Source organism: Pristiophorus japonicus, chromosome 6, assembly GCF_044704955.1.
Source record: "Pristiophorus japonicus isolate sPriJap1 chromosome 6, sPriJap1.hap1, whole genome shotgun sequence".
Taxonomy (NCBI): domain Eukaryota; kingdom Metazoa; phylum Chordata; class Chondrichthyes; family Pristiophoridae; genus Pristiophorus; species Pristiophorus japonicus.
In genome coordinates this window covers 80,344,405-80,372,299 of record NC_091982.1, presented here as the reverse complement: position 1 = coordinate 80,372,299, position 27,895 = coordinate 80,344,405, and the positions used below count along the sequence as shown (strand labels likewise).

At 44.2% G+C, this 27,895-nt stretch overlaps 1 protein-coding gene across 3 annotated transcripts in view; it reads left to right on the top strand.

The window, feature by feature from the left end:
* Positions 1–1,592: 1,592 nt before the first annotated feature.
* rraga (Ras-related GTP binding A) overlaps positions 1,593–27,895 on the top strand; it is a 44,895-nt gene continuing 18,592 nt past the window's right edge. For 2 of the 3 annotated variants that reach the window (XM_070882980.1, XM_070882978.1), the window contains exons 1-5: positions 1,593–1,738; positions 11,109–11,208; positions 11,595–11,661; positions 15,048–15,270; positions 18,463–18,558. In XM_070882980.1, the coding sequence (XP_070739081.1) occupies positions 1,712–1,738; positions 11,109–11,208; positions 11,595–11,661; positions 15,048–15,270; positions 18,463–18,558 (513 nt within the window). In that variant the 5' untranslated portion in view covers positions 1,593–1,711. The other variant, XM_070882979.1, reaches the window with a different exon arrangement.

Here is a 27,895-nt window from a genome sequence, read left to right as displayed (position 1 = left end):
AAATCCATTGGCAGGATAGGCGCACCAACCTCAGCATTCTCGCTCAGGCCAACATCCCCAGCATCGAAACATTGATCACGCTCGATCAGCTCCAATGGACGGGCCACATTGTCCACAAGCACAAAACGAGACTCCCAAAACAAGCACTCTACTTGGAGCTCTCACACGGCAAGCGAGTCCAGGTGGGCAGAGGAAATGCTTCAATGACATCCTCAAAGCCTCCTTGAAAAAGTGCAACATCCCCACCGACACCTGGGAATCCCTGGCCCAAGACCGCTGAAAGTGGGGGAGAAGCATCTGGGAAGGCGCCGAACACCTTGAGTTTCTTTGCTGGGAGCAAGCGAAGGCCAAGCGCAAACAGCGGAAGGAGCACACGACAACCCAAGCACCCCACCCACCCGTCCCTTCAAACACCGTCTGCCCCACCTGAGACAGAGACTGTAGGTCCCAAATCAGACTCATCAATCACCTGAGAGCTCATTTTTAGTGTGGAAGCAAGTCTACCTTGACTCTGGGGGAGTGCCTAAGAAGAAGAGTCACTGCTCACGTTGCGGTCTCCTCTACATTGGGGAGACCAAACCGCAGATTGGGTGACAACTTTGCGGAACACCTCCGTTCAGTCTGCAAGCGTGGCTCCGAGCTTCCGGTTTCCTGTCAATTTAATTCTCCACTCCGCTCCCAGTCTGACCACTCCGTCCTCAGCCGCTTATACTGTTCCAACGAAGCTCAATGAAAGCTTGAGGAATAGCAAGTTCGATTGGGCACTTTATAGCCTTCGTGGCTCAACAGTGAGTTCAACAATTTCAGATCATAATCTCTGCTCCCATTTTTTCAAATGGCAGCTGTTGATGATTTTGCTATTCCCATTTACACCGCTTCTTGACCCATCTTTTGTTTCTTTCCTCGTCCCATAACCATCTCCTTTTGCTTTGTACAATCATACCGTTTGTCATTTAATCTCTCCTGCCTTCCACCTGATCACAAACCTTCCCTTTTGTTCTTTCCTCCCTTCCCCTGCTTCTGCATTTGCTTCAAACTTGTTATATCTCTAACTTTTTCATCTTCTGATGAAAGGTCATCCACCTGAAATGTCAACTCTGTTTCTCTCTTCACAGATGCTACCTGACCTGCTGAGTATTTCCAGCATTTTCTGTTTTTATATCAGATTTCCAGCATCCGCAGTATTTTGCTTTTGTTGAGTCAATTCCTCTCTGGCTGTCAAGGATAAGCTCCAGGAAACAGCAGTTGCCGATAACTCACAACAATTGCAACAAACTAGCAATGTATATTTGGGAGTGTCCGTGCATCCATTTACTGGACTGTTATTTTGAAAAGAGTACATTCTTCTAAGCATCAACTCTTTGTTGCTCACATTGTTCAGCCTCAGATTCGAGCATCATTCCAGTTAAATTAGCTTTCCAACGGAAGTAAGTTCTATTTGGTGTTTTTTAATGTGGAGGTTGATACATTGAACGTAGAGTCATTTCTGCAACAGACATTACCAGAAACATGCTTTGCGGCTCTGTCGCAAATAGTCCCACAGTGAACAGGGAAGGGAGAAGACGCGCCGTAAAGTGGTCGCTATGTAAATGACGTAAGAGAAGCGCGTGACTGTGGCCTGTTGTGATCTAGAAACCCTGCAGCTGCGGTGTAGAGGTGAATACAGTGCAGGGAAAGCCTGGGATAAATCAGGACATTCTGCAGGCGGGGGATGCCGAGCACAGCCATGAAGAAAAAGGTAAAGCCCAACTATACGCTGCTTGGGATATAGCGGGATTTGAAGAAAGAGCAAGACCGCGGGGTTACCAGGGCAACAGAATGAAGGTAACGGGAAGCCCCTCTTCCAACCTCTCCTTTCCTCCAGCCTTCCGTCCAGTAGGGGTAACAGTGGAATAAAGTCCTTCGTTTGTGGCAGTTACCTGGGAGTCAACAGTTCTTTTCCAGGGGCATCCCAAGTAGGGTAATCCCAGTAACTTCCTCCTCCCATGTTTGATTTGTCATCAAGACCACTTTCACTGCTGTAACATAACCTGCCTCTAAAACCGTAATCCATACTTTTATCACGTTGTGGCTGCAGTTCTCCAATGCCCACCTTTGGTACATCTCCTTTTCTGTTACCATTCAGAAATTATAAACCACCCAGACTGCTATGGTCCATGGCCTCATCCACAGTAAGGTTTACATCCACATCACCCCTATCCTTGACAAGCTTCACATGTTTTGTGTTCCAGAGAATGAACTGTTAAGGTCTTTGTCCTAACTTCAATTCTCTCTCTAAACTTACACCTTTTCCTCCCTCCGAGTGACTGCCTGGTGTGTTCTCCAACACTGACTGGTCTGTCTCTTTATTGTACCATTGGCTGCTGCTTCACTCATGCCCTCTGGAACTCTCCCTCCCCCTTTCTCCCTTCTTTCCCTAACCCTGCTGTGTTGGAAATAATGAAACTCTCCTTGAGAGGGGATTTTGTTGAGTGCCTTTAACAAAATGTGCTGGTAGTGATGTAGCTTAATGCAATCCCTCCTGTATGAAGAACAGTGTGCTTTAGCCATTTCCTACTTAGCATGGTAGGTTAAAATCTTTGCAATTATTGAGATGAAGGAACAGTTAAGGAATGGGATGGCACAGTGATAAGACACCTGCGCTGTTATTCGGCCCTCAATGTTGGCAAAAAAATTACCCATGGCATCAGGAGATAACGGAAAGAGAAATAGCAAAGACGAGAGAATCAGTAGATGAAGGAAGAAATGCAGAAAAGTAAGCAGTGAAAAAGAGGAACAGAAATAGAGATGGGTGAATTTAAATAATGAATAGAAACAGTGCAGGTGGAAAACTCTTTAGAGGGAATTTTCTGAATATTTAAATTTATTATAGTGTTTGAAATTGTGACTTTTCTTTTCTTTGGTGCTGTTTGAATTAACAGAAGTGACAGCAGGAGTGCGATACCTGATCATGTGAGTGTGACTGTCAAAATTATTCCAGGGCGAAAGTGGTATTGCACTCTTAAAGGAAGGAGACAGAGGGAAAACTGTAGGTGCAGATCATCTTTACCAGTGCTAGGTGTCATGTATTCGACTATCGTTGTAACCCATGTATAAGCTGACCCAAGTTGTACACCTTGAGAACATTGACCACAAGGGGTTGAACTTGTGGGAGACACTCCTAACCTGGACTTTCAGGTATAAAAGGGGAAGCTCTACCCACCTTCATCACTAGGTCTTGGTAATGAAGGTAACTGATCACAGTGACCGTCTCTCAAGTATGGGCCTCGTGTGCATTTATACTGTATAATATAGTTCAGCCATGAACTCGCTGAATGGCGGTGCAGGCTCGAAGGGCCGAATGGCCTACTCCTGCACCTATTTTCTATGTTACTAATAAGGACATATCATTGGCGATGAGAAACTGGGATTTAAACCACGCGAACATGGCCACTAGCAGCACTGAAGAGAGCTACTGTGTTGGTGATGATTTGGACGACTTTATTGAGAGACTACAGCAAAGTTTTGTCACTAAGGAATGGTTGGGACAGGATTTGGCCGACAAACGCAGGGCTCATCTACTGACGGTTTGTGGATCCAGAACGTACTCCCTGATGAAGGACCAGAGAAGCCGGCAGACAAGACGTTCGAAGAGCTCAGTAAGTTGATCGGGGAACACCTTAAACCGGTGAGCAGCATGCACATGGCGAGACATCAGTTTTACACGCACCGGCGGTGAGAAGGGCGAAGCGTTCCTGACTTCGTGGCAGATCTCCGGCGACTGGCGAGCCTATGTAAGTTCACAGATGCATGTAGAGCGGAGATGCTGCGAGACTTTTTTTATTGAGGGCATAGGGCACGCTGGTGTTTTCAGGAAACTGATTGAGAATAAAGACTTGACCCTGGAAATGGCGGCTCTGATAGCCCAGACATTTATCTCTGGAGAAAGAGACCAGAATGATGTATGACAGAAATCTTGGCTCAAATGTGGCAAACGACCAGGGAATCAACATTGTTAACATGGCACACAGTTCTCTAGGCAATCGGACATGCCCCAGCATGTAGTCGAACCCAAAGGGGGAATTCAACAGAGACAATGGCTAGCTGAATGGTGATTCATGCCATCGCAATGGATAATGTGGCCAGTAATGGGGCCTTCAACACCTGTTAATGGTGCACTTAAGGACAGTTACAGAGACAGTCAGAGACGATCGACTGGTAATGGACCTTTTTGTTTCCAACAACGGGGCCTCCAGCTCATGCTGGAAGTGTGGAGGCAAACACCCAGCCAGAGCTTTCAGGTATCAGCAATATACCTGCAGAAACTGCAACGTCAGTGGTCACTTGGCGCGTATGTGCAGGAAGCCTGCAGCCAGGTTGATGTACGAGGAGGACGGGCCCGATGTAAGCCCTACGAGGCCAAATGAATACTGGGGGAAATCGCTGGAAGCTGAAGTTCAGCAAGTTCATGTGGAGTACATATACAGTTCATACACCGGGACACCACTGATAATAATGAAAGTGCTCCTCAATGGCATCCCATTATTAATGGAGCTAGACATGGGGGCCAGCCAGTCCCCGATGAGTATTAAACAGTTCGAAAGGTTGAGAGTGTCCAAGGCCAAGAGGCCAAAATTATTGCCGATTGACGCACAGCTATGGACATATACAAAGGAAATCATTCCAGTGCTAGGCAGCGCCACGGTAGTCGTGACCCACAAAGATTCGGAGAACAGGTTGCCACTCTGGATTGTCCCGGGGGACGGTCCCGCATTACTGTGGAGGAGTTGGCTGGCTGTCATGAACTGGAAATGGGGCGATGTCAATGCAATTTCCTCTGTGGAGCGAGTATCATGTTCACAGATCCTTGACAAATTTAACTCATTATTTCAACCCGGCATTGGCACTTTCATGGGGACCAAGGTAGTGATTCACATAAACCCGGACGCCAGGCCAGAACACCACAAGGCCAGAGCGGTGCTGTACGTGATGCGGGAAAAGATACAATGCGAATTGGACCGCCTGCTGAGGGAAGGCATCATCTCGCCAGTCGAATTCAGTGACTGGGCGAGCCCGATTGCGCCGGTGCTCAAGGCGGATGGTCGGTCAGGATATGGCAATTACAAGGCCATCATCAATCGGGTGTCACTCCAAGGCCAGTACCCGCTACTGAGAGCGGAGGACCTCTTTGCGACGCTATCCGGTGGCAAACTTTTTTCAAAATTGGACCTGACCTCAGCTTACATGACCCAGGAGCTGGCGAGTGAGTTGAAGAAGCTGACCACCATCACGACACACAAGGGTTGTTTGAGTACAACAGATGTCCGTTCGGGATTCGTTTGGCCGCCGCGATCTTTCAGCGAAATATGGAAAGTCGCCTCCAGTCGATTCCAAAGACTGTGGTTTTTCAAAACGACATCCTCGTCACTGGTCGTGATACTGAAGAACACCTCCACAACATGGAGGAGGTGCTACGCAGACTGGATCGGGTAGGGTTGCGATTGAAAAAGGTAAAGTGCGTCGTCTTGGCTCCAGAGGTAGAATTCCTGGGGAGGAGGGTAGAGGGTAGCAGCAGACGGGATCAAACCTACTGCATCCAAAACTGAAGCGATCCAGAGGGCACCCAGACCCTGTAACACGACGGAGCTGCGTTCGTTCCTGGGGCTCCTGAACTATTTTGGTAACTTTCTTCCCAAATTGAGCACGCTGTTAGAGCCGCTACACGTGCTCCTACGCAAAGGTCGTGATTGGGTCTGGGGGGCCAGCCAGGAAAGGGCTTTTGATAGAGCATGTAATTTGTTCTGCTCCAACAAACTGTTAATATTGTTATAACGTGCGATGCGTCGTCCTATGGGGTCGGGTGTGTGTTGCAGCATGTGAATGCCAATGGTCAGTTTCAGCCGGTAGCTTATGCTTCCAGAAATCTGTCCCAGGCAGAAAGGGGCTACGGGATGGTAGAAAAGGAAGCGCTAGCATATGTATATGCAGTTTTTAAAAAAATGCACCAGTACCTGTTTGGCAGGAAATTTGAGCTGTAGACAGATCACAAACCCCTAACGTCCCTTTTGGCCAACAGCAAGGCCATAAATGCGAATGCATCGGCCCGCATACAGAGATGGGCACTTGCGTTAGCAGCCTATGACTACACGATTCGGCACAGACCAGGCACTGAAAATTGCGCCGATGCACTCAGCAGGCTCCCACTAGCCACCACTGAGGGGGCAACTGAGCATGATGCTGAGATAGTCATGGCTGTTGAAGCTTTCGAAAGCGAAGGCTCACCTGTGACAGCCCGTCAGATTAAAGACTGGACAAATAAAGACCCGCTACTGTCTTTAATTAAGAAATGTGTCCTGAATGGGGACTGGGCAGCCACGTATGGGGCATGCCCTGAGGAATTTAAACCGTTTCATAGGCGCAAGGATGAACTCTCCATTCAGGCTGGTTGCCTACTGTGGGGAAACAGTAGTCATCCCCCAGAGGGACAGAGAGGTGTTTATCAGAGAACTTCACAGAGCACTCGGGCATTGTCATGATGAAGGCAATTGCCAGGTCACACGTTTGGTGGCCAGGGATAGATGCAGACCTGGAAGTTTGTGTTCGCAGGTGCAACACGTGTGTTCAGTTGGGCAACGCACCCAGGCAAGCTACCCTTGACCCCTGGCTCGCCAAGCCATAGTCACGCATCCATGTGGACTACGCAGGTCCTTTCATGGGAAAAATGTTTTTGGTTGTAGTCGATGCCTACTCCAAATGAATTGAGTGTGCCATTTTAAATTCAAGCACATCCTCTGCCACAGTAGAAAGTCTACGGGTAAAGTTCATCACCCATGGTCTACCAGATGTCTTGGTCAGCAACAATGGCCCGTGCTTCACAAGCACTGAATTCCAGGACTTCATGGCAGGCAGTGGAATCAACCATGTCAGAACGGCACCGTTCAAGCCAGCCTCAAACGGCCAGGCGGAACGAGCAGTGCAGATAATCAAACTGGATGCTCAGAATGCAAGGGGGTGCCCTACAAAGCCGCTTATCACGCCTCTTGTTGGCCAATAGATCCCGACCACACACGCTCACAGGGGTTCCACCTGCAGAGCTGCGAATGAAAAGGACGCTCAAAATCAGGTTATCCCTTATATACTCTACTATGAAAGAAATTGTTGAGCGCAGGCGTCAGTCACAATGTGACTACCATGACAGGAATGCGAAGGCGTGATGTATTGATGTCAGTGACCCTGTTTTTGTCCTTAATTACGCTGCAGGGCCCAAATGGTTTGCAAGCACTGATTGCCAAAGAGGAGAATAGGGTTTTGGTAGTTAAACTTACCAATGGGCAAATCTGCTGCAAACATGTGGATCAAACTAAAAGGAGGTTCAGCAACCCCATAGAAGAAGCAGAGGAAGAACACGACGTAGAGTTTACTCCACCACAGGTGACCGAACACCAGAACTAAGCGGAGGAGAGCCCAGTCACTGTGGGCAGTCCGGACAGGCCTGAGGCACCACAAATAGCAGACACTCGGGCCAACACCCGGAGCCACAACTCAGGCGCTCTACAAGGGAGCGTAAACCCCCAGAGAGACTTAACCTGTGATCCCAATAAGACTTTGGGGGGGGAGGTGATGTCATGTATTCAACTATCATTGTAACCCATGTATAAGCTGACCTAAGTTGTACACCTTGAGAACATTAACCACAAGGGGGTGAACTTGTGGGAGACACTCCTAACCTGGACTTTTGGGTATAAAAGGGAAGCTTCACCCACCTTCATCACTTGAGGTCTTGGTAATGAAGGTAACTGGTCACAGGGTGACCTTCTCTCAAATATGGGCCTCGTGTGCATTTATACTGTATAGTAAGGACATATCACTCTGTGTATGGTATTCCATTGTCCATTGTCCATGGCACATGGCCATATTAGCTGAACTGCATACATCTGTGAGTGACCTGTATGAATTACTTAAGTTCCGTGAGCTCCCATGAAAGGCAGTGCAAGATGTGGTCCTCCATCTTATTGGCACAGTTGGTATGTAGCGGAAAAATAGGAAAATCAGTGCTTGTAGGTTGCGAGCTTCAAGTTTTAAAGAAACAACAAGGCGTGAGTATTAAATAGGAAAACTTGTTTTCTACTAATGCAAAGTAGAAGGAGGAATTAAATAGGGGAGAAATATTTTCTGCAAATGATTTTAAGAGCAATGGACCCAAATGGGGACAGAAGTTGAATGTCCCTTTTCTCTCCTTGCCTCCCCTCTCTAAACTCATTTTTTTCATATTATGGAAAGTGTAAATGCCAATCCTAACTGCAACTGCTTTCATTATTTAGCTGATCTGTGGATTTTATCTGTACAAATATCTGAAGGGTGTGTAGATGTTTTATTGTTGCTCCCAAAACACTTCCTTATACCTAGTGTTGATGGCATGTCCTTTCTCTCCCCTATAATTAACTTTAAAGAGCATTTGTCCTAATAATAACTATATTGCTCCCTTTAGTCTCCTTGTCATTAGAATGTATTGTATAACATTACTGCACGGACCCTTCAGATTCAAAGCTTCTTGTGTAATTGAGAGCTGCCACCTTCCTGATTTTGTGCTTACTGGTGTCCATTGGAGAAATCCTGTGAGTTAGGTTGTGGTAGGTATCAAATGAGACTAGTCCTCCTTGCCTAGTTGTAATATGCCGCCAGTAGCTGTTGCATGGCTTCTCTGATCCACAAGTAACTGATTCTTAAATCCATTTGCTAATGTTCAGCCAGGAACCTTAAAAGCCTTGCATATTTTTATTAATTAAGAGGCTTGTGTTTTAGTCAGGTTTACAATGAATATATTGGCTAGCAAATCCGTGAAGAGTTAGTAAATTCTGCTGCATTGAGTCAATTGTGCACCAAATCACTTTAGGTAGGACCACTGTTTTTATGACTCAGTAAGTCAACAAGCATTTGCATTTATATAGCACCTTTTTAATGTAGAAAAATGTCCCATGATACTTGACAGAAACATAATAAAAAAATATGATGAATCAAAGAAGGAGATATTCAGAATGATGTCCAAAGGCTTGCTTTTAAGAGATGAAATATATTTAAAGGAGGAAAGGGAGGTGGAGGTGTTTAGGGAGAGAATTCTAGGGTGTGTGTGGCCTAGGCAATTGAAAACATTCTCTCCAATTGTAGATGCACAGGAGACCAGAGTCAGCGGAATGGAGAATGAGGGGGATGGGTATTCTAGGGCTGAAAGAGATTCGAGAGTCAGAGGAGCAAGGCCATCAAAGGATTTAAGCACAAGGATAAGGGGCTGAATTTTCACCACCATTCTGTTTTTTTTTGGCCTACGCTGTGTTTTTTGAGGCAGACTAAAATCTGCAAGTTTCACCAAAGTTTCTGCGCCATCTTAAACTACTTGCGGCCATTTTTTTTTCAATTTCTGATTTTTTTTACATCACTGGGGCTGTTGTCTGCCATTTCCGGCCATTTTAAGCGAGTTTGGCCAACTAGGATTTTTTTCAAAAACAGCACAGTGCACCATTCTGAAAAACCTTACCTGCACTTAAGAAAATCAGCACAGAGAAGAGAAAATAAGCGCAGAGAAGACGCCATTGTTTTAGCCGAGCTGAAGACACGGGGGTGAGGGGCCTTTCGGACCGGGATAGCAGCGGCACCTGGGGTCGTCGAGAATAAATTTGTTGAATCCCAGAAACTATATGAAACAACACAAGGGTACAGAATAGAACTCCATTTTAGAATTAGATTTTTTTCACCAGCATTTTGAAATATTTATTTAAACTTACCCGGAAAGTTTTTTTTAAGGTAGTACAATGAATCCTGAATTGGAGTAGGAAGATAGCACAGAATCTCAATGACTAACTTAAGAATCATCTGAGTAAGAAATCTCCCAAAAATATGTAAACCCTGGGAGCATATATTTGTCAAATAGGCAATAACAAATGTCACGTTCTGATCGTCACGGCACAGTCCCTTGTTACCCTGGCAGCCTCAGTTTTTCGGTGCAGACCTCAAGCTCCACCCACAAAGCTTAAGGACAATCTGCGCCGTTCCAAAATGAAAGGTTATGCCTGCGAAATTTTGAATTTTTTTTGGCGCAGTCAGCCACTAAAAAGAAATCAAACGTACCTCTACAACTGTACCAAAAAAAGTCCATGTGGAATTTTGGTGCCCAAGAATTTTTAATTTAAGGAGTTGGGGAGCCGAGAGCCAATGCAGATTAGGACAGTGAGGACAGGGTGATGGGTACACAGGTTGTTGTGGGGTAGGATATGGGCTGCATAGTTTTGGAAGAGCAGAAATTTACAGAAGGTGGGAGGTCAGCCAGGAGAGCATTGGAATGATCAAGTCTGGAGGTCACATGGATTACAATTTCAGCAGTTTATGGGCTGAGGTGGGCGAAGTCGGCAGTCTTTGTGATGGAGAGGATATGGGGAATGAAGCTCAGCCCAGGGTTGAATAGGATGCCGATGTTGTTTCAGGCTGAATCAGACTTCTTGCAACAACATAGGCAGTCCCTCGAAATCTATGTTTCCACTCTAAAAGTGAGTTCTCAGGTGACTGTACAGTTTAATACGGGAATTACAGTCTCTGTCACAGGTGGGACAGACAGACAGTAGTTGAAGGAAAGGGTGGGTGGGGAGTCTGGTTTGCCGCACGCTCCTTCCGCTGTCTGCGTTTGGTTTCTGCATGCTCTCGGTGACGAGACTCGAGGTGCCCAGCGCCCTCCTGGATGCTCTTCCTCCACTTGGGGCAGTCTTGGGTCAGGGATTCCCAGATGCCAGTGGAAATGTTGCACTTTATCAAGGAGGCTTTGAGGGTGTCCTTTGAAACATTTCCTCTGCCCACCTGGGGCCCACTTGATGTGTAGGAGTTCTGAGTAGTGTGCTTGCTTTGGGAGTCTCGTGTCGGGCATGCTGATGATGTGGTCCTCTTAACCATGTGTGTGTGTGGTCTAAGTTGCACCCTGAAATAAGTCAATCTTGCCTGCATATCCACATGTTCCTTCAATGATGAGTTAAAAAGCAAATCTTTCCTGGCAGGTTAAGAGTGGACCAGAATCAGATTCTTATGCTTTTTGCGTGTCCTGTTACATGCCCATTGATTTTACCATGATGTTGCTGTTCTTTCACTAGGTGCTGTTGATGGGAAAGAGTGGGTCTGGTAAGACCAGCATGAGATCCATTATCTTTGCAAACTACATAGCCAGAGACACACGGCGTCTTGCAGCTACAAGTAAGTACTGTGTGAGATCAGAGCTTGGGCGTGAGAGGAAACCTTTTACAACTAAAACAACATTGTTCTTTTGTAGTGTCTTTCAGCATGCAGTGGCTGTAAAAGTAATTCGGTCAAAGAAAATGATTAAATTTTATTGAGGCTTTTTAAAAAAAAAAACCTGCTGTTTAATATTCACACTGATCAGCATTTTACATCCATTACAATACTTTTAATTTAAAAGCAGTCACGTATGACATATCAAGAACTTGCAAAACTTGGTAGTATAGAATGGCTTTTTGCAGCACCTAATGTTAAGCCACAAAGGGCTCCATGATAAGATACTTTAGATAATGTAACATGATGATTGTGTTGTGGCGTCTGAAATATCTCTTCTCTTTTTCTAGTTGATGTGGAACATTCACATGTCCGATTCCTGGGGAATCTGGTCCTGAATCTATGGGACTGTGGTGGGTAGGTGTTTTACTATACAATCAATGCTAGGAAATTGAGAGCATTTCTGTCCATCTCTCTCTCCCCTTCTCCCCCCACCCACCCAATTACATTTTTCTGTCATTTTGACACGGAAAATCTTGAACTTATTTGGACACTTCAGATTAAAATAAACACAATAGAGGAGTGTGATACATAAATGGAATTCACCACGCACTGGAGAATGTTGAATTGGTGCACAATGAATTTGACACAGTCTCACCTGTAGACAAAGTAGCTTCCTCCCTGCAAAAACAAATGGGCAGTGCATACATTGCAACACTAGAAAAAGTGAAATACATGCTAAGTACTGTAATGTGGTATGTATGTAATGGCTGCCTTAAAGTGACGTACAGGCTGTTAGTTAATCAAAGGGATTTGGATAGTTTATTTGTACGGAAGTGGATGCCCGAGAATGACATTGTTTTGGCTTTGCTGAAAAATCTTTGCTGACTCCCATTTTTTGTGATGTCACTTGTGACAAACATCGGGACTTACTTTACCTTTGGTGTGTAATTAGGTCCTCATTGAAGGGGTACATTAACATTAATTTTTTCAAGGTTTATTGAGTGCTCACCTATAGTTAATAAACCAATCAACAGCCAATATGTTTTTTTTAAAGTATGGGATTGATTTAAACTCTAATCATGTGGTCCTAACATTTATGGATCATTCTGGTTCTGCAGTGATAGTTTATGCCTTTAATTAGTTTACTAGCTTGTAATCTCTCTCATTTCTGTGGAAGGTGTAAAATATTGGCCTATGTTAGTATTAATGTTAAAGTCTTATTGCATACTGGCCGATTTCCTGTGGTATTGCACATATAAACTCGCTCCCAAGAACATCATAAATAGGAGCAGGCCATATGGCCCCTCGAGCCTGCTCCGCCATTTAATACGATCATGGCTGATCCGATCATGAACTCAGGTCCACTTCCCTGCCCGATCCCCATAACCCCTTAATCCCTTTTCGGTTAAGAAGCTGTCTATCTCTCAAATTTATTCAATGTCCTGGCTTCCACAGCTCAAAGGCAGCAAATTCCACAGATTAACAACCCTCAGAGGAAATTCCTCCTCATCTCAGTTTTAAATGGGCAGCTCCTTATTCTAAGATTATGCCCCCTAGTTTTAGTCTTCCCTATCAGTGAAAGCAGCCTCTCTGCATCCACCTGGACAAGCCCCCACATAATCTTATACGTTTCAATATCACCTCTCATTCATTCTTCTGAATTCCAATGAGTAGAGGCCCAACCTACTCAACCTTTCCTCATAAGTCAACCCCCTCATCTCTGGAAATCAACCTAGTGAACCTTCTCTGAACTGCCTCCAAAGCATGTATATCCTTTCGTAAATAAGGAAACCAAAAATGTACGCAGTATTCCAGGTGTGGCCTCACCAATACTCTGTATAACTGTAGCAAGACTTCCCTGCTTTTATACTCCATCCCCTTTGCAATAAAGGCTGAGACTCCATTGGCCTTCATGATCACTTGCTGTACCTGCATACTAACCATTTGTGTTTCATGCACAAGTATCCCCAAGTCCTGCTATACTGCAACACTTTGCAATTTTTCTCTATTTAAATAATAAATTGCTCTGATTTTTTTTTCTGCCAAAGTGCATGACCTCACACTTTCCAACATTATACTCCATCTGCCAAATTTTTGCCCACTCACTTAGCCTGTCTATGTCCTTTTGCAGATTTTGTGTGTCCTCCTCCCACATTGCTTTTGCATCCATCTTTGTATCGTAAGCAAACTTGGCTACGTTACACTCGGTCCCTTCTTCCAGGTCGTTAATATAGATTGTAAATTGTTGGGGTCCCAGCACTGATCCCTGTGGCACCCCATTAGTTAGATTGCCAACCCGAGAATGAACCATTTATCCCGACTCTCAGCTTTCTGTTCGTTAGCCAATCCTCTATCCATGCTAATATATTACCCCAACCACGTGAACTTTTATCTTGTGCAGTAACCTTTTATGTGGCACCTTGTCAAATGCCTTCTAGAAGTCCAAATACATCACATCCACTGGTTCCTCTTTATCCACCCTGTTCGTTACATCCTCAAAGAATTCCAGCAAATTTGTCAAACATGACTTTCCCTTCATAAATCCATGCTGACTCTGCCTGACCGAATTTTGCTTTTCCAAATGTCCTGCTACTGCTTCTTTAATAATGGACTCCAACATTTTTCCAACCACAGATGTTGGGCTTAACTGGTCTATAGTTTCCTGCTTTTTGTCTGCCTCCCTTTTTAAATAGGGGGGTTACATTTGCAGTTTTCCAATCTGCTGGGACCTCTCCAGAATCCAGGGAATTTTGATAAATTACAACCAATGCACCCACTATCCCTGCCGCTACTTCTCTTAAGACTCTTGGCTGCAAGTCATCAGGTCCAGGGGATTTATCCGCCTTTAGTCCCATTAACTTACTGAGTACCACCTCCTTAGTGATTGTGATTGTGTTAAGTTCCTCCCACCCCCATAGCCACTTGACTATCCACTGTCGGGATATTGTTTGTGTCCTCTACCGTAAAGACTGATATAAAATACTTGTCTAGAGTTTCTGCCATCTCCATCTTCCCCATCACTAATTCCACGGTCTCGTCCTTTAAGGGTGACTCTTTTCCTTTTTATATACTTATAGAAACTCTTGCTATCTGTTTTTAATATTTTGTGCTAATTTACTTTCATAGTCTATCTTCCCTTTCTTAATCATTTTTTTAGTCATTCTTTGCTGACTTTTAAAAGCTTCCCAATCTTCTGTCCTCCCACTAGTTTTGGCCACTTTGTATGTCCTTGTTTTTAATTGGATACCATCCTTTATTTCTTTAGTTAGCCACGGATGGCTATCTTTTTTTCTTTTACACCCTTTTCTCCTCACTGGAATATATTTTTCTTGAGTTGTGAAATATCTACTTAAATGTACGCCACTGTTCATCAACCGTCCTACACTTTAATCTATTTTCCCAATCCACTTTAAGGCAACTCTGCCCTCGTACTTTCATAGTCTCCTTTATTTAAGCTTAGTAAGCTGGGTTGAGATCCAACTTTCTCACCCTCCATCTAAATTTGAAATTCAACCATGCTATCTCTCTCGCTAGCACGCGCGCTCTCTCTCTCACTCTCTAATAATGGCATAAAATTGGCACAGGAGTGATAGCGAGAAGTAAGGTTTCAAAGACTGGAAGTACGTAGAGATAAAAGGTTATGAATAAGCTATCTAGATATTCAGGGATGCTTTCAACTGCGTTTACCAAATAATCACAGGGGTGAATGAGAGAATCATTGTTTGCTTTATCCTTGGAGTATTGTGACTTACTGTATTTTTTAGACCAATGGACATGTCTTTTTTTTTGTTGAATCTCAGCCAGGACACTTTCATGGAAAACTATTTTACCAGTCAACGAGACAACATATTCCGCAATGTGGAAGTTCTTATTTATGTCTTTGATGTGGAAAGCCGTGAATTGGAGAAAGATATGCACTACTATCAGTCATGCCTGGAGGCAATTCTTCAAAATTCTCCTGATGCCAAAATCTTCTGCCTTGTCCACAAGATGGATCTTGTGCAGGAGGATCAGCGTGACCTGGTAAGCTGCGGTTAGCTGCCCATCTTGTAACGTTCTGCTAACGCAGGTCAATATTTTACACCTTCCACAAATGTAAAGAATCACAACACTGGGTAGTGCTTTGAGGCTTGGGTTTCAATTTACCAGAGCCCGGAATTTGTGGTCTGCGGCAAAGCAAAGGTGTTTGTCGCTGGCCCCGAAGAAAGCTGCCAATGTGATCTTTGTGGAGAGAAGTCTGCCTTTTTCGACATGCAAAATTGAGATCAGTGTAGTGTAGTGGGAATCCCATAGCGCTATCTGCTGTGGCGTCAACAAGCTGTCGAAAGCAGCCAATTACACTGCAGAAGTCTCAGTGAGGGAAGCAGGATGTGAAGAAGTTGCTTTTATTTTGATATTTTTTAAATGTTATAGAGAGTAAAACAAAGATTTAGGCCTAGAAATTTGGCGATTTTGCGACTGGGTTTTTGGTGCTATTTCAGTTTTTTTGGCGCAAACCCCGTCGATGGAAAATTCGGTGACGTTTTGCGGTGTCTGTTTTCAAATACTGCTGGGGAGAGGAGCGCCGCCATGCAAGACACACAATAGTGTTTTCGTCAAAAATTTGGCTCTGTGCACTCGTATTTTGCACGTAAAATACCGAACTGTACAAAGCTGCATTGTAGCCCTTGGAGCAGTGGTAAGTATAAAGACCTGTAAAAAAGGTAATTTTTATTTTTTAATTCTCTTGCAGTGATTCGATAGATAAGTAAGTGTCTTGTAAATGTTTTGTGAATTTTTTTTTCCAATTTATTTTTAGGTATTTTTCCGCCCTCCCAAGGCCCAACTCGCAGCGGTATCGGCCTGGACTAAAGTTGACTAGGATCGCGGTTTGTGCCGTGAATCCTCGTGCCACGCCGATTTTTACTGCTGCATAAATTAAAGCTTGAATTTCCGGCCTGATAGCGATAACAATTTTGGCACAAAAATACCGTTATTGATGAGAACCAAATTTCTAGCCCTTAGGCTCTCGCATGGGGAAATAGGTAAACCTAAAATAATTATGAACTTAAAAAAAATATACCGTATATACTCGCGTATCATGCGACTTTTGAAGACCTAAATTGTAACCTAAATTTGGGGGGTAGCATGATACGCGAGATACAAAATTTGCGGGTGTGAAGTGCTGGCCAAGATTAGGCTGTTAGGCTGTTAAGCAGACCGTATCCATTTACGGTAAGTCAAATAGTATATCAAGTAAAGATGATTTTGATAAAACTGCTGTTTTACTTGCTGATACACACGTAATGTTTACGCTTTCCAAACAACCGTAAAATGTGTCTTTTCATGCCCTGTAGTTTTGATAAAAATACTTTTCTCGCCGACTTTATTAACGGTTGAGTTTGATGGCATATCAAAATTCACGGGTGTCTCATCCATATTTCCAATGCACGATAACTTATAGCTGTTAGCTTTGCGATGTTTGATTACAAATGTTTGAAAACTAGTCACTTTTTCTTCTTCTTTTGGGAGTTTCTGTGCAATCTTTGTTTTTCTTCTTAACACAAAGTCATGTCTTTTCATGAACCGAGTACACCATCCGGGACTTGCAGTAAACACACGAATGCCCATTTTTCTTGCTTCTCGTAAAGCATAAAGTCTTATTTTAGATCGTGACCCGCGATTTGCGCATTTATAGGAAGGAGTTTCCTTCAATTTTTCTTTTTGTTTTCTCCAGTTTCGGACACAGCTTTCTCCGACACCAAACAGCTTTGCAGCTTTAACGTTGTTGCTTTGTTCCGCTTGTTACGTGTTGGGTACTTGTTAAACTTGTTTGAAAGCCTAGCCTAGTGTCATCTGGTATCTCAAAAAAGTGACTCGCATGATACATGAGATATATGATAAAATCATGTTTTGGGGACGTAAATTTAGGGGTCGCATGATACGTGAGATCGTAGGATACGCGAGTATATACTTTAAATTAAAGTTTCTTCATTGTAATTTTGATTTTATAATGGAGAGATTTGACACACTAAAAAAATTAAAATGAGTTTTTCAAGGCCGTAACATTTGTTCAGTAGTCAATACGCTGTTAAAAGCCCAGTTAAACCTAATCCAACAAGGTCTACCTTGAAAAGTTATCGATTTGAAATGTTAACGCTATTTATCTCTCCACAGATGCTGCCTGACCTGCTGAGTATTTCCAGCATTTTCTGTTTTTATTTCAGATTTCCAGCATCTGCAGTATTTTGCTTTTGTGTTAATACTTTTAATGGAGTATTTAACAGCGATATTACTGCAAAAAAAGCCCAAATTATCATCAGTTTCACTGATTTCCCTGATTACACGGAGTGCTGATTTATGAGGGGGCGGCCACAGCGCAGCCTGTGTTGGAGCAGTGAATGACTGACTGCAACTTCAGGATTTCCGCGGTAGGATGCGAATGTGCAAAATCCTGAAGTTGCGGTCAGTTTCAAAGGAGTAATAACAGTGAATGCTGTTCATTTGCTGTTAATGCCCCTCCCGCAAATTCCAGGCCATTGTATTAATGAAATGAAAGGCTCCTTTTTCTATGTACAATAACTTTGGTAGTTTCAACTTAATTCTTAGTGGGTGTAGACCCACAGCACAAAATGTTCTGCAATTCAACTCACATAGGATCTCTGTTGGTGGTCTCTCTGAGGTTAGAAATATGGCTGGTGTTGGAAATGGAAAATATCATACCAGTGCTCATCTGTAGTTAGGTCTTAAGCTCATTGTTAGAAAAGTGAGAACCCCTCAGAATCTACCGAATGCTATGCCTGACCTGGGAGTACCTTGAAGCTGGCGCTGGATGTTGGAAATGGAAAAGAGTTTGATTCTTTCATTGATATCCCTCAGTTTCATGAGCCAAAAATGAACTTGCCAGAATACAATTTGGCAATGATGTAGTTCTAGTGCAACACTGATGAAAGTTGAACTTACACAAACCAGTAGTTTAATTTTCATGTTTAATTTTTGAGATTGGTAGATTTGCCTAAAGACTAAACGTTATTAATCTCTGTAGTTTTGTCTTACCAGTTCCCAGCATTGTAGTTGCTGAGTGTAAATTTTACATTCATTCCTCAGTTGGAACAGAGAATTGAGATTAGAATAAACAGCTTCAGTTGATGAGCTAATACCGATATAATGGGGCTAATGGCCGCCTTCTGTTCAAAGTCTGTCCTAATTTACTTCCATTTCTTGGTTGTTTTGTAGATTTTTAAGGAGCGTGAAGATGACTTGAGGCGCTTGTCCCGTCCTCTAGAATGTACCTGCTTTCGAACCTCCATCTGGGATGAGACCTTGTACAAAGTAAGATTCCGTTAAAGTGACAAGAACAGCTCACAGCACATGGATCATAAGAAATTCAATTTTATTTTTGCTGTGTGGTTTTTAAAAAATCCCATGTCCCATCTGTCTCTGGTGCTTTATCACATTGTCCCTATATATATTTCTTGAATTTCCACCTCTGTAAAATTGCCTGTCTCCGCTCTTGCCTCAGTTCATCTGCTGCTGAAGCCCTCATCCATGCCTTTGTTACCTCTAGACTTGATTATTCCAAGGCACTGCTGGCTGGCATCCCACATTCTACTCTACATAAACTAGAGGTGATCCAAAACTCGGCTGCCAGTGTCCTAACTCGCACCAAATCCCGCTCACCCATCACCCCTGTGCTCACTGTCCTACATTGGCTCCCGGTTAAGCAATGCCTCGATTTCAAAGTTCTCATCCTTGTTTTCAAATCTCTCCATGGCCTCGCCCTTCCCTATCTCTATAATCTCCAGCCCCACAACCCCCTGCGATTCTGCACTCCTGTAATTCTTCCCTGCTGTAATTCTTCCCTCCTGAACATCCCTGATTATAATCGCTCAATCATTGGTGGACGTGCCTTTTGTTGCCTAGGCCCTAAGCTCTGGAACTCTCTGTCTAGAACTCTCCGCCTCTCTACCTCGCTCCTCCTTCAAGACGCTTCTTAAAACATACCTCTTTGACCAAGCTTTTGGTCACCTGTGCTAATTTCTACTTGTCTCGGGACTTACAGGAGAGGATAAAGAAAAAAAGGGAAGCTTATGTCATATACTGACGGCTAAATACTGTAGAATCTCTGGAGGAATATAGAAAGTTCAGAGGTGAAATTAAAAAGGATGTTAGGAATGCTAAGAGAGACCAAGTAAAATCAGGAAAAACCCAAAGATGTTCTATAAATATTTTAAGAGCAAGAGGATAACTAAAGAAAAGATGGGGCCTATTGGAGACCATGAGGGTAATCTGTGTGTGGAGGCGGAAGATGAGGACACAGAGAGGCTGCAGAGAGATTTGGATAGGTTAAGCGAATGGGCTAAGGTTTGGCAGATGGAATGCAATGTCGGAAAATGTGAGGTCATCCATCTTGGGGGGGAAAAAAAACAGTAAAAGGGAATATTATTTGAATGGGGAGAAATTACAACATGCTGCGGTGCAAGAGTCCTTGTGCATGAATCCCAAAAAGTTAGTTTGCAGGTGCAGCAGGTAATCAGGAAGGCGAATGGAATGTTGGCCTTCATTGCGAGAGGGATGGAGTACAAAAGCAGGGAGGTCCTGCTGTAACTGTACAGGCCGCACCTGGAGTACTGCGTGCAGTTTTGGTCACCTTAAGGAAGGATATACTAGCTTTGGAAGGGGTACAGAGACGATTCACTAGGCTGATACTGGAGATGAGAAGGTTACCTTATGATAGATTGAGTAGACTGGGTCTTTACTCGTTGGAGTTCAGAAGGATGAGGAGTGATCTTATAGAAACATTTAAAATAATGAAAGGGATAGACAAGATAGAGGCAGAGAGGTTGTTTCCACTGGCCAGGGAGACTAGAACTAGGTGGCACAGCCTCAAAATACGGGGGAGCCAATTTAAAACCAAGCTGAGAAGGAATTTCTTCTCCCAGAGGGTTGTAAATCTGTGGAATTCTCTGCCAAAGGAAGCAGTTGAGGCTAGCTCATTGAATGTATTCAAATAACAGATAAATAGATTTTTAACCAATAAGGGAATTAAGGGTTACGGGGAGCGGGCGGGTAAGTGGAGCTGAGTCCACGGCCAGATCAGCCATTATCTTTTTGAATGGCGGAGCAGGCTCGAGGGGCTAGATGGCCTACTCCTGTTCCTAATTCTTATGTTCTATGTTATGTGGGTATGGTTCTTAATGAATACTTTGCGTCTGTTTTCACAAAGGAAAGGGGCAATGCAGATACTGCTATTGAAAAGGAGTGTGAAATTCTGGATGAAATAAACAGTGAGAGAGAAGATATTAAGGGGTTTAACAGTTTTGAAAGTGGATAAGTCCCCAGGCCCAGATGAAGTGCACACCAGGCTGTTGCGTGAAGTAAAAGAGGAAATAGCAAAGGCCTTGACCATCATTTTCTAGTCCTCTTTGGATTCAGGCATGGTGCCAGAGGACTGCTAATGTGGTACCCTTGTTTAAGAAGGGAGAAAGGGCTAGGCCGAGTAAATTACAGGCCTGTCAGCCTAACCTCAGTGGTGGGAAAAGTATTGGAAAAAATCCTGAAGGAAAGAATAAATCTACATTTTAGAAAGGCAAGGATTAATTGGGGATTGTCAGCATGGATTTGTTAAGGGAAGATCATGTTTTCACTAACCTGATTTAATTTTTTGAGGAGATAACCAGGAGGGTTGATAAGTGTAGTGTGTACGATGTAGTGTATATGGACTTTAGCAAAGCTTTTGATAAAGTCCCACATGGCAGACTGGTCACGAAGGTAAAAGCCCATGGTATCCAGGGCAAAGTGGCAAGTTGGATCCAAAATTGGCTTAGAGGTAGGAAGCAAAGGGTAATGGTTGATGTTTTTGTGACTGGAATGATGTTTCCAGTGGGATTCTGCAGGGCTCAGTACTGGATCCCTTGCAATGATCTAGATTTGAATATAGGGGATATAGAAACATAGAAATTAGGTGCAGGAGTAGGCCATTCGGCCCTTTGAGCCTGCACCACCATTCAATAAGATCATGGCTGATCATTCCCTCAGTACCCCTTTCTTGCTTTCTCTCCATACCCCTTGATCCCCTTAGCCATAAGGGCCATATCTAACTCCCTCTTGAATATATCCAATGAACTAGCATCAACAACTCTCTGCGGCAGGGAATTCCACAGGTTAACAACACTCTGAGTGAAGTTTCTCCTCATCTCAGTCCTAAATGGCCTACCCCTTATTCTAAGACTATGTCCCCTGGTTCTGGACTTCCCCAACATCGGGAACATTCTTCCCGCATCTAACCTGTCCAGTCCCATCAGAATCTTATGTTTCTATGAGATCCCCTCTCATCCTTCTAAACTCCAGTGAATAAAGGCTCAGTTGATCCAGTTTCTCCTCATATGCCAGTCCAGCCATCCCTGGAATCAGTTTGGTGAACCTTCGCTGTACTCCCTCAATAGCAAGAACGTCCTTCCTCAGATTGGGAGATCAAAACTGTACACAATATTTCAGGTGAGGCCTCACTAAGACCCTGTACAACTGCAGTAAGACCTCCCTGCTCCTATACTCAAATCCCCTAGCTATGAAGGCCAACATACCATTTGCCGCCTTCACTGCCTGCTGTACCTGCATGCCCACTTTCAGTGACTGATGAACCATGACACCCAGGTCTCGTTGCAGCTCCCCTTTACCTAATCTGCCGCCATTCAAATAATATTCTGCCTCCATGTTTTTGCCCCCAAAATGGATAACCTCACATTTATCCACATTATGCTGCATCTGTGATTAAGAAGTTTGCAGATGACACTAAAATTGGCTGTGTGGTTGATAATGAAGAGGAAAGTCATGGACTGCAGAAGGATATCAATCTACTGGTCAGGTGGGCAGAACAGTGGCAAATGGAATTTAATTCAGAGAAATGTGAGGTGAGGTACTTTGGGAGGGATAATAATGGAAGGGTATACATATTAAACGGTAGGCCACTTAGAAGTGTAAATGAGCAAAGGGACCTTGGAGTGCTTGTCCACAGATCCCTGAAAGTAGCAGATCAGGTGGTTAAGAAGGCATACGGCATGCTTGCCTTTATTTGCCGAGGCATAGAATACAAGAGCAGGGAGGCTATGCTTAAATTGTATAAAACACTGGTTAGGCGACAGCTGGAATACTGCGTGCAGTTCTGGTCGCCGTATTATAAGAAGGATGTGATTGCTCTGGAGAGGAGCTTTACGAGGATGCTGCCTGGAATGGAGAATATTGGCTATGAGGACAGATTGGATAGACTTGGTTTGTTCTCCTTGGAACAGAGGTGGCTGAGGGGGAGACCTCATTGAGGTGTATAAAAATCATGGGGGGGGCCTGGATATAGTGGATAGCAAGGGCCTATTTCCCTTGGTGGAGGGGTTAATTCCGAGGGGGCGTGGGTTTAAGGTGGTTGGTGGAAGGTTTAGAGGGGATTTGAGGGGAAGCTTCTTCGCTGCTTGGAAAGGTGATAGAGGCAGAAACCCTCACCACATTTAAAAGGTGCTTGGATGGGCACTTGAGGTGCCTTAACCTGCAGGCTTATGGACCTAGAGCTGGTAAGTGGGATTAGACTGGATGACCTCTTGTTAGCTGGCGCAGATATGATGGTAAGTACTTCAGGAAATCTAATACGGCCAGAGTGATCTCCTGGAGTAGTTTCAATCACCTGGATTCCCAGATTTTTTTTTTCCCCAATTGGCCTGGGGTTTTATCTTTTTTTGCCTCTCCCAGGAGATCGCATGACTCTGGGTGGGGTGGAGTGTAAAACATTGCGATGCATGGGGTGTCGCAGTTGTGTGGGGTTGGACTGGTGGGACTGGATGTTCTTTACCTGTCCGCCATTGTACATAGGTTTATATGTAACCTTCAGAGCTGCTGACCGAGGGCCTTGTGGCTCTTTGGCCAGCGCGGACACGATGGGCCGGAATGGCCTCCTTCTGCGCTGTAAATTTCTCTGTTTCTTGTGCGGCTCGGTGTCAAATTTTTATCTCAATACTCCTATGAAGTGTCTTTGGATGTTTCACTATGTTAAAGGCGCTATAGAAATACAAGTTGTTGATGTTGTTGAATTTGGATAAATTCAAACGGACTTTTATGTAATGAAAGATTTCAATAAACTCTAATGAAAAGATATGGCTGAGGAGTGCCCTGATTGAGGTCTTTAAAATTCGATTCGGTAGACATGGAAAAGATGTTTAAACATGGGACCATATATTAAAAATAAACCTGTACCCAGAGAGTGGTGGTAATGTGCAAGATGCTACCACAAGGATTAGTTGAGGCAAATAGCATGGATGCATTGAAGGGTGGTTAGATAAACACGAGCGAGAAAAGGAATCGAAGGGTATGCTGATAGGGTTGGGTGAAGAGGGGTGGGAGGAGGCCCGTGTGGTGCATAAACGCGGCATAGACCATTTGGGCCAAATCACCTATTTGTGGTGTAGACTCGATGATGTAATGTACTAATGAGAGAGGTCAGCACAGAACACACAAAACTCTTGCCAATTTACATCTTTGGATCAGATTGTAAAGCCTGTTGAAATTATTCAGTTATGACTCATAAGGGGAGCACACCTCTCCCCCTAATACAGTGAAACATTGCTTTCTCTTCCACTGTCCTAACTGCTGCACTACTGCACTTTTGTGATGTGTAGCTAAACTGCCGTGAAGTAAATTGGAGAAACTCTATATGCTTGGAAGCAATCCATGGTTGCTGTATGGAAATTGTTTGGTTAGTTTCATCATCACCATAGGCAGTCTCTCGAAATCGAGGAAGACTTGCTTCCACTCAGTGAGTTCTCAGGTGACTGTACAGTCCAATGTGGGAATTACAGTCTCTGTCACAGGTGGGACCAGACAGTCGTTGAAGGAAAGGGTGGGTGGAGAGTCTGGTTTGCCGCATGCTCCTTCCGCTGCCTGCGCTTGTTTTCTGCATGCTCTTGGTGACGAGACTTTCAGCACCCTCGCAGATGCTCTTCCTCCACTTAGGGTGGTCTTGGACCAGGGATTCCCAGATGTCGGTGGGGATGTTGCACTTTATCAAGGAACCATCGTCAATATCTTCACCGAGGCGTACGAAAGCATAAACCTTACACTAAACATCCGTAAGACACAGGTCCTCCGCCAACCTGACCCCGCCACACAGCACTGGCCCCCAGTCATCAAAATTCACGGCGTGGACTTGGACATAGAAACATAGAAAATAGGTGCAGGAGTAGGCCATTCAGCCCTTCAAGCCTGCACCGCCATTCAAGAAAATCATGGCTGATCATTCACCTCAGTATCCCTTTCCTGCTTTCTCTCCATACCCCTTGATCCCTTTAGCCATAAGGGCCTTATCTAACTCCCTCTTGAATATATCCAACGAACTGGCACCAACGACTCTCTGCGGTAGGGAATTCCACAGGTTAACAACTGAGTGAAGAAGTTTCTCCTCATCTCAGTCCTAAATGGCTTACCCCTTATCCTTAGACTATGTCCCCTGGTTCTGGACTTCCCCAACATCGGGAACATTATTCCTGTATCTCACCTGTCCAGTCCCCTCAGAATTTTATATGTTTCTGAGATCCCCTCTCATCCTTCGAAACTCCAGTCTCTCCTCATATGTCAGTTCTGCCATCCCAGGAATCAGTCTGGTGAACCTTCGTTGCACTCCCTCAATAGCAAGAATGTCCTTCCTCAGATTAGGAGACCAAAACTGAACACAATATTCCAGGTGAGGCCTCACTAAGGCCCTGTACAACTGCAGTAAGAGCTCCCTGTTCCTATACTCCAATCCCCTAGCTATCAAGGCCAACATACCATTTGCCCTCTTCACCACCTGCAGTACCTGCATGCCAGCTTTCAATGACTGATGTACTATGACACCCAGGTCTCGTTGCACCTCCCCTTTTCCTAATCTGCCATTCAGATAATATTCTGCCTTCGTGTTTTTGCCCCCAAAGTGGATAACCTTACATTTATACACATTGTACTGCATCTGCCATGCATTTACCCACTCACCTAACCTGTCCAAGTCACCCTGCAGCCTCACAGCTCTCACCACCACCCAGTTTAGTGTCGTCTGCAAACTTGGAGATATTACACGCAATTCCTTCATCTAAATCATTGATGTATATTGTAAGTAGCTGGGGTCCCAGCACTGAGCCCTGCGGCACTCCACTAGTCACTGCTTGCCATTCTGAAAAGGACCCGTTTATCCCGACTCTCTGCTTCCTGTCTGCCAACCAGTTCTTTATCCACGTCAGTACATTACCCCCAATACCATGTGCTTTAATTTTGCACATCAATCTCTTGTATGGCACCTTGTCAAAAGCCTTTTTGAAAGTCCAAATACACCACATCCACTGGTTCTCCCTTGTCCACTCTACTAGTTACATCCTCAAATTCCAGATTTGTCAAGCATGATTTCCCTTTCATAAATCCATGTTGACTTGGACCGATCCTGTCACTGCTTTCCAAACACGCTGTTATTTCATCCTTAATAATTGATTCCAACATTTTCCTCACTACTGATGTCAGGCTAACTGGTCTATAATTACCCATTTTCTCTCTCCATCCTTTTTTAAAAAGTGGTGTCACATTAGCTACCCTCCAGTCTATTGGAACTGATCCAGAGTCGATAGACTATTGGAAAATGATCGCGAATGCATCCACTATTTCTAGGGCCACTTCCTTAAGTACTCTGGGATGCAGACTATCTGACCCCGGGGATTTATCGGCCTTCAATCCCATTACTTTCCCGAACGCAATTTCCTGCCTAATAAGGATATCCTTCAGTTCCTCCTTCTCACTAGATCCTCGGTCCCCTAGTACTTCCGGAAGGTTATTTGTGTCTTCCTTCGTGAAGAGAGAACCAAAGTATTTGTTCAACTGGTCTGCCATTTCTTTGTTCCCCATTATAAATTCACCTGAATCTGACTGCGAGACCTACGTTTGTCTTCACTAATCTTTTTGTCTTCACATATCTATAGAAGCTTTTGCTGTTAGTTTTTATGTTCGCGGCAAACTTCCTCTCATACTCAATTTTCCCCTCCTAATTACACCCTTTGTCGTCCTCTGCTGAATTCTAAATTTCTCCCAGTCCTCGGGTTTGCTGCTTTTTCTGGCCAATTTATATGCCTCTTCCTTGGATTTAACACTATCCTTAATTTTCCTTGTTAGCCACGGCTGAGCCACCTTCATCGTTTTATTTTTACTCCAGACAGGGATGTACAATTGTTGAAGTTCATCCATGTGATCTTTAAATGTTTGCCATTGCCTATCCACCATCAACTCTTTAAGTATCATTCACCAGTCTATTCTAGCCAGTTCATGTCTCATACCATTGCAGTTACCTTTCCTTAAGTTCAGGACCCGAGTCTCTGAATTAACTGTGTCACACTCCACCTTAATAACAAATTCTACCATATGGTCACTCTTCCTCAAGGGGCCTCGCACAACAAGATTGCTAATTAGTCCTTTCTCATTACACATCACCCAGTCTAGGATGGCCGGCCCTCTAGTTGGTTCCTCGACATATTGGTCCAGAAAACCATCCCTAATACACTCCAGGAAATCCTCCTCCCATTGTATTGCTACCTGTTTGGTTAGCCCAATCAATATCTAGATTAAAGTTGCCCATGATAACTGCTGTATCTTTATTGCACGCATCCCTAATTTCTTGTTTGATGCTGTCCCCAACCTCACTACTACTGTTTGGTGGTCTGTACACTACTCCCACTAGTGTTTTCTGCCCTTTGGTATTTTGCAGCTCCACCCATACCAATTCCACATCATCCAGGCTAATGTCCTTCCTTACTATTGCTTTAATTTGCTCTTTAACCAGCAATGCTACCCCACCTCCTTTTCCTTTCTATCTATCCTTCCTGAATGTTGAATACCCCTGGATGTTGAGTTCTCAGCCTTGGTCACCCTGGAGCCATGTCTCCGTGATGCCAATTATATCATATTCATTAATTGCTGCCTGTGCAGTTAATTTGGCCACCTTTATTAAGAATACTCCTCGCATTGAGGCACAGGGCCTTCAGGCTTGTCTTTTTAACACACTGTCCTTTTAGAATTTTGCTGCAATGTGGTCCTTTTTGATTTTTGCCTTGGGTTTCTCTGCCCTCCACTTTTACTTTTCTTCTTTCTATCTTTTGCATCTGCCCCTATTTTATTTCCCTCTGTCTCCCTGCATAGGTTGCCATCCTCCTGCCATGTTAGTTTAACCCCTCCCCAACAGCACTAGCAAACACTCCCCCTAGAATATTGGTTCCGGGTCCTGCCCAGGTGCAGACCGTCCGGTTTGTACTGGTCCCACCTCCCCCAGAACCGGTACTAGTTCTAGTCTTCCCCATCAGTGGAAACATTCTCTCTGCATCCACCTTGTCAAGCTCCCTCATAATCTTATACGTTTTGATAAGATCACACCTCATTCTTCTGAATTCCAATGAGCAGAGGCTCAACCTTTCCTCATGTCAACTCCCTCATCTCCGGAGATCAACCTAGTGAAACTTCTCTGAACTGCCTCCAAAGCAAGTATATCCTTTCGTAAATATGGAAACCAAAACCGCATACTTGGAGGGTTGACGGTGGATACGCAATGGCAAACATTTAAAGACCACATGGATGAACTTCAACAATTATACATCCCTGTCTGGAGTAAACATAAAACGGGGCA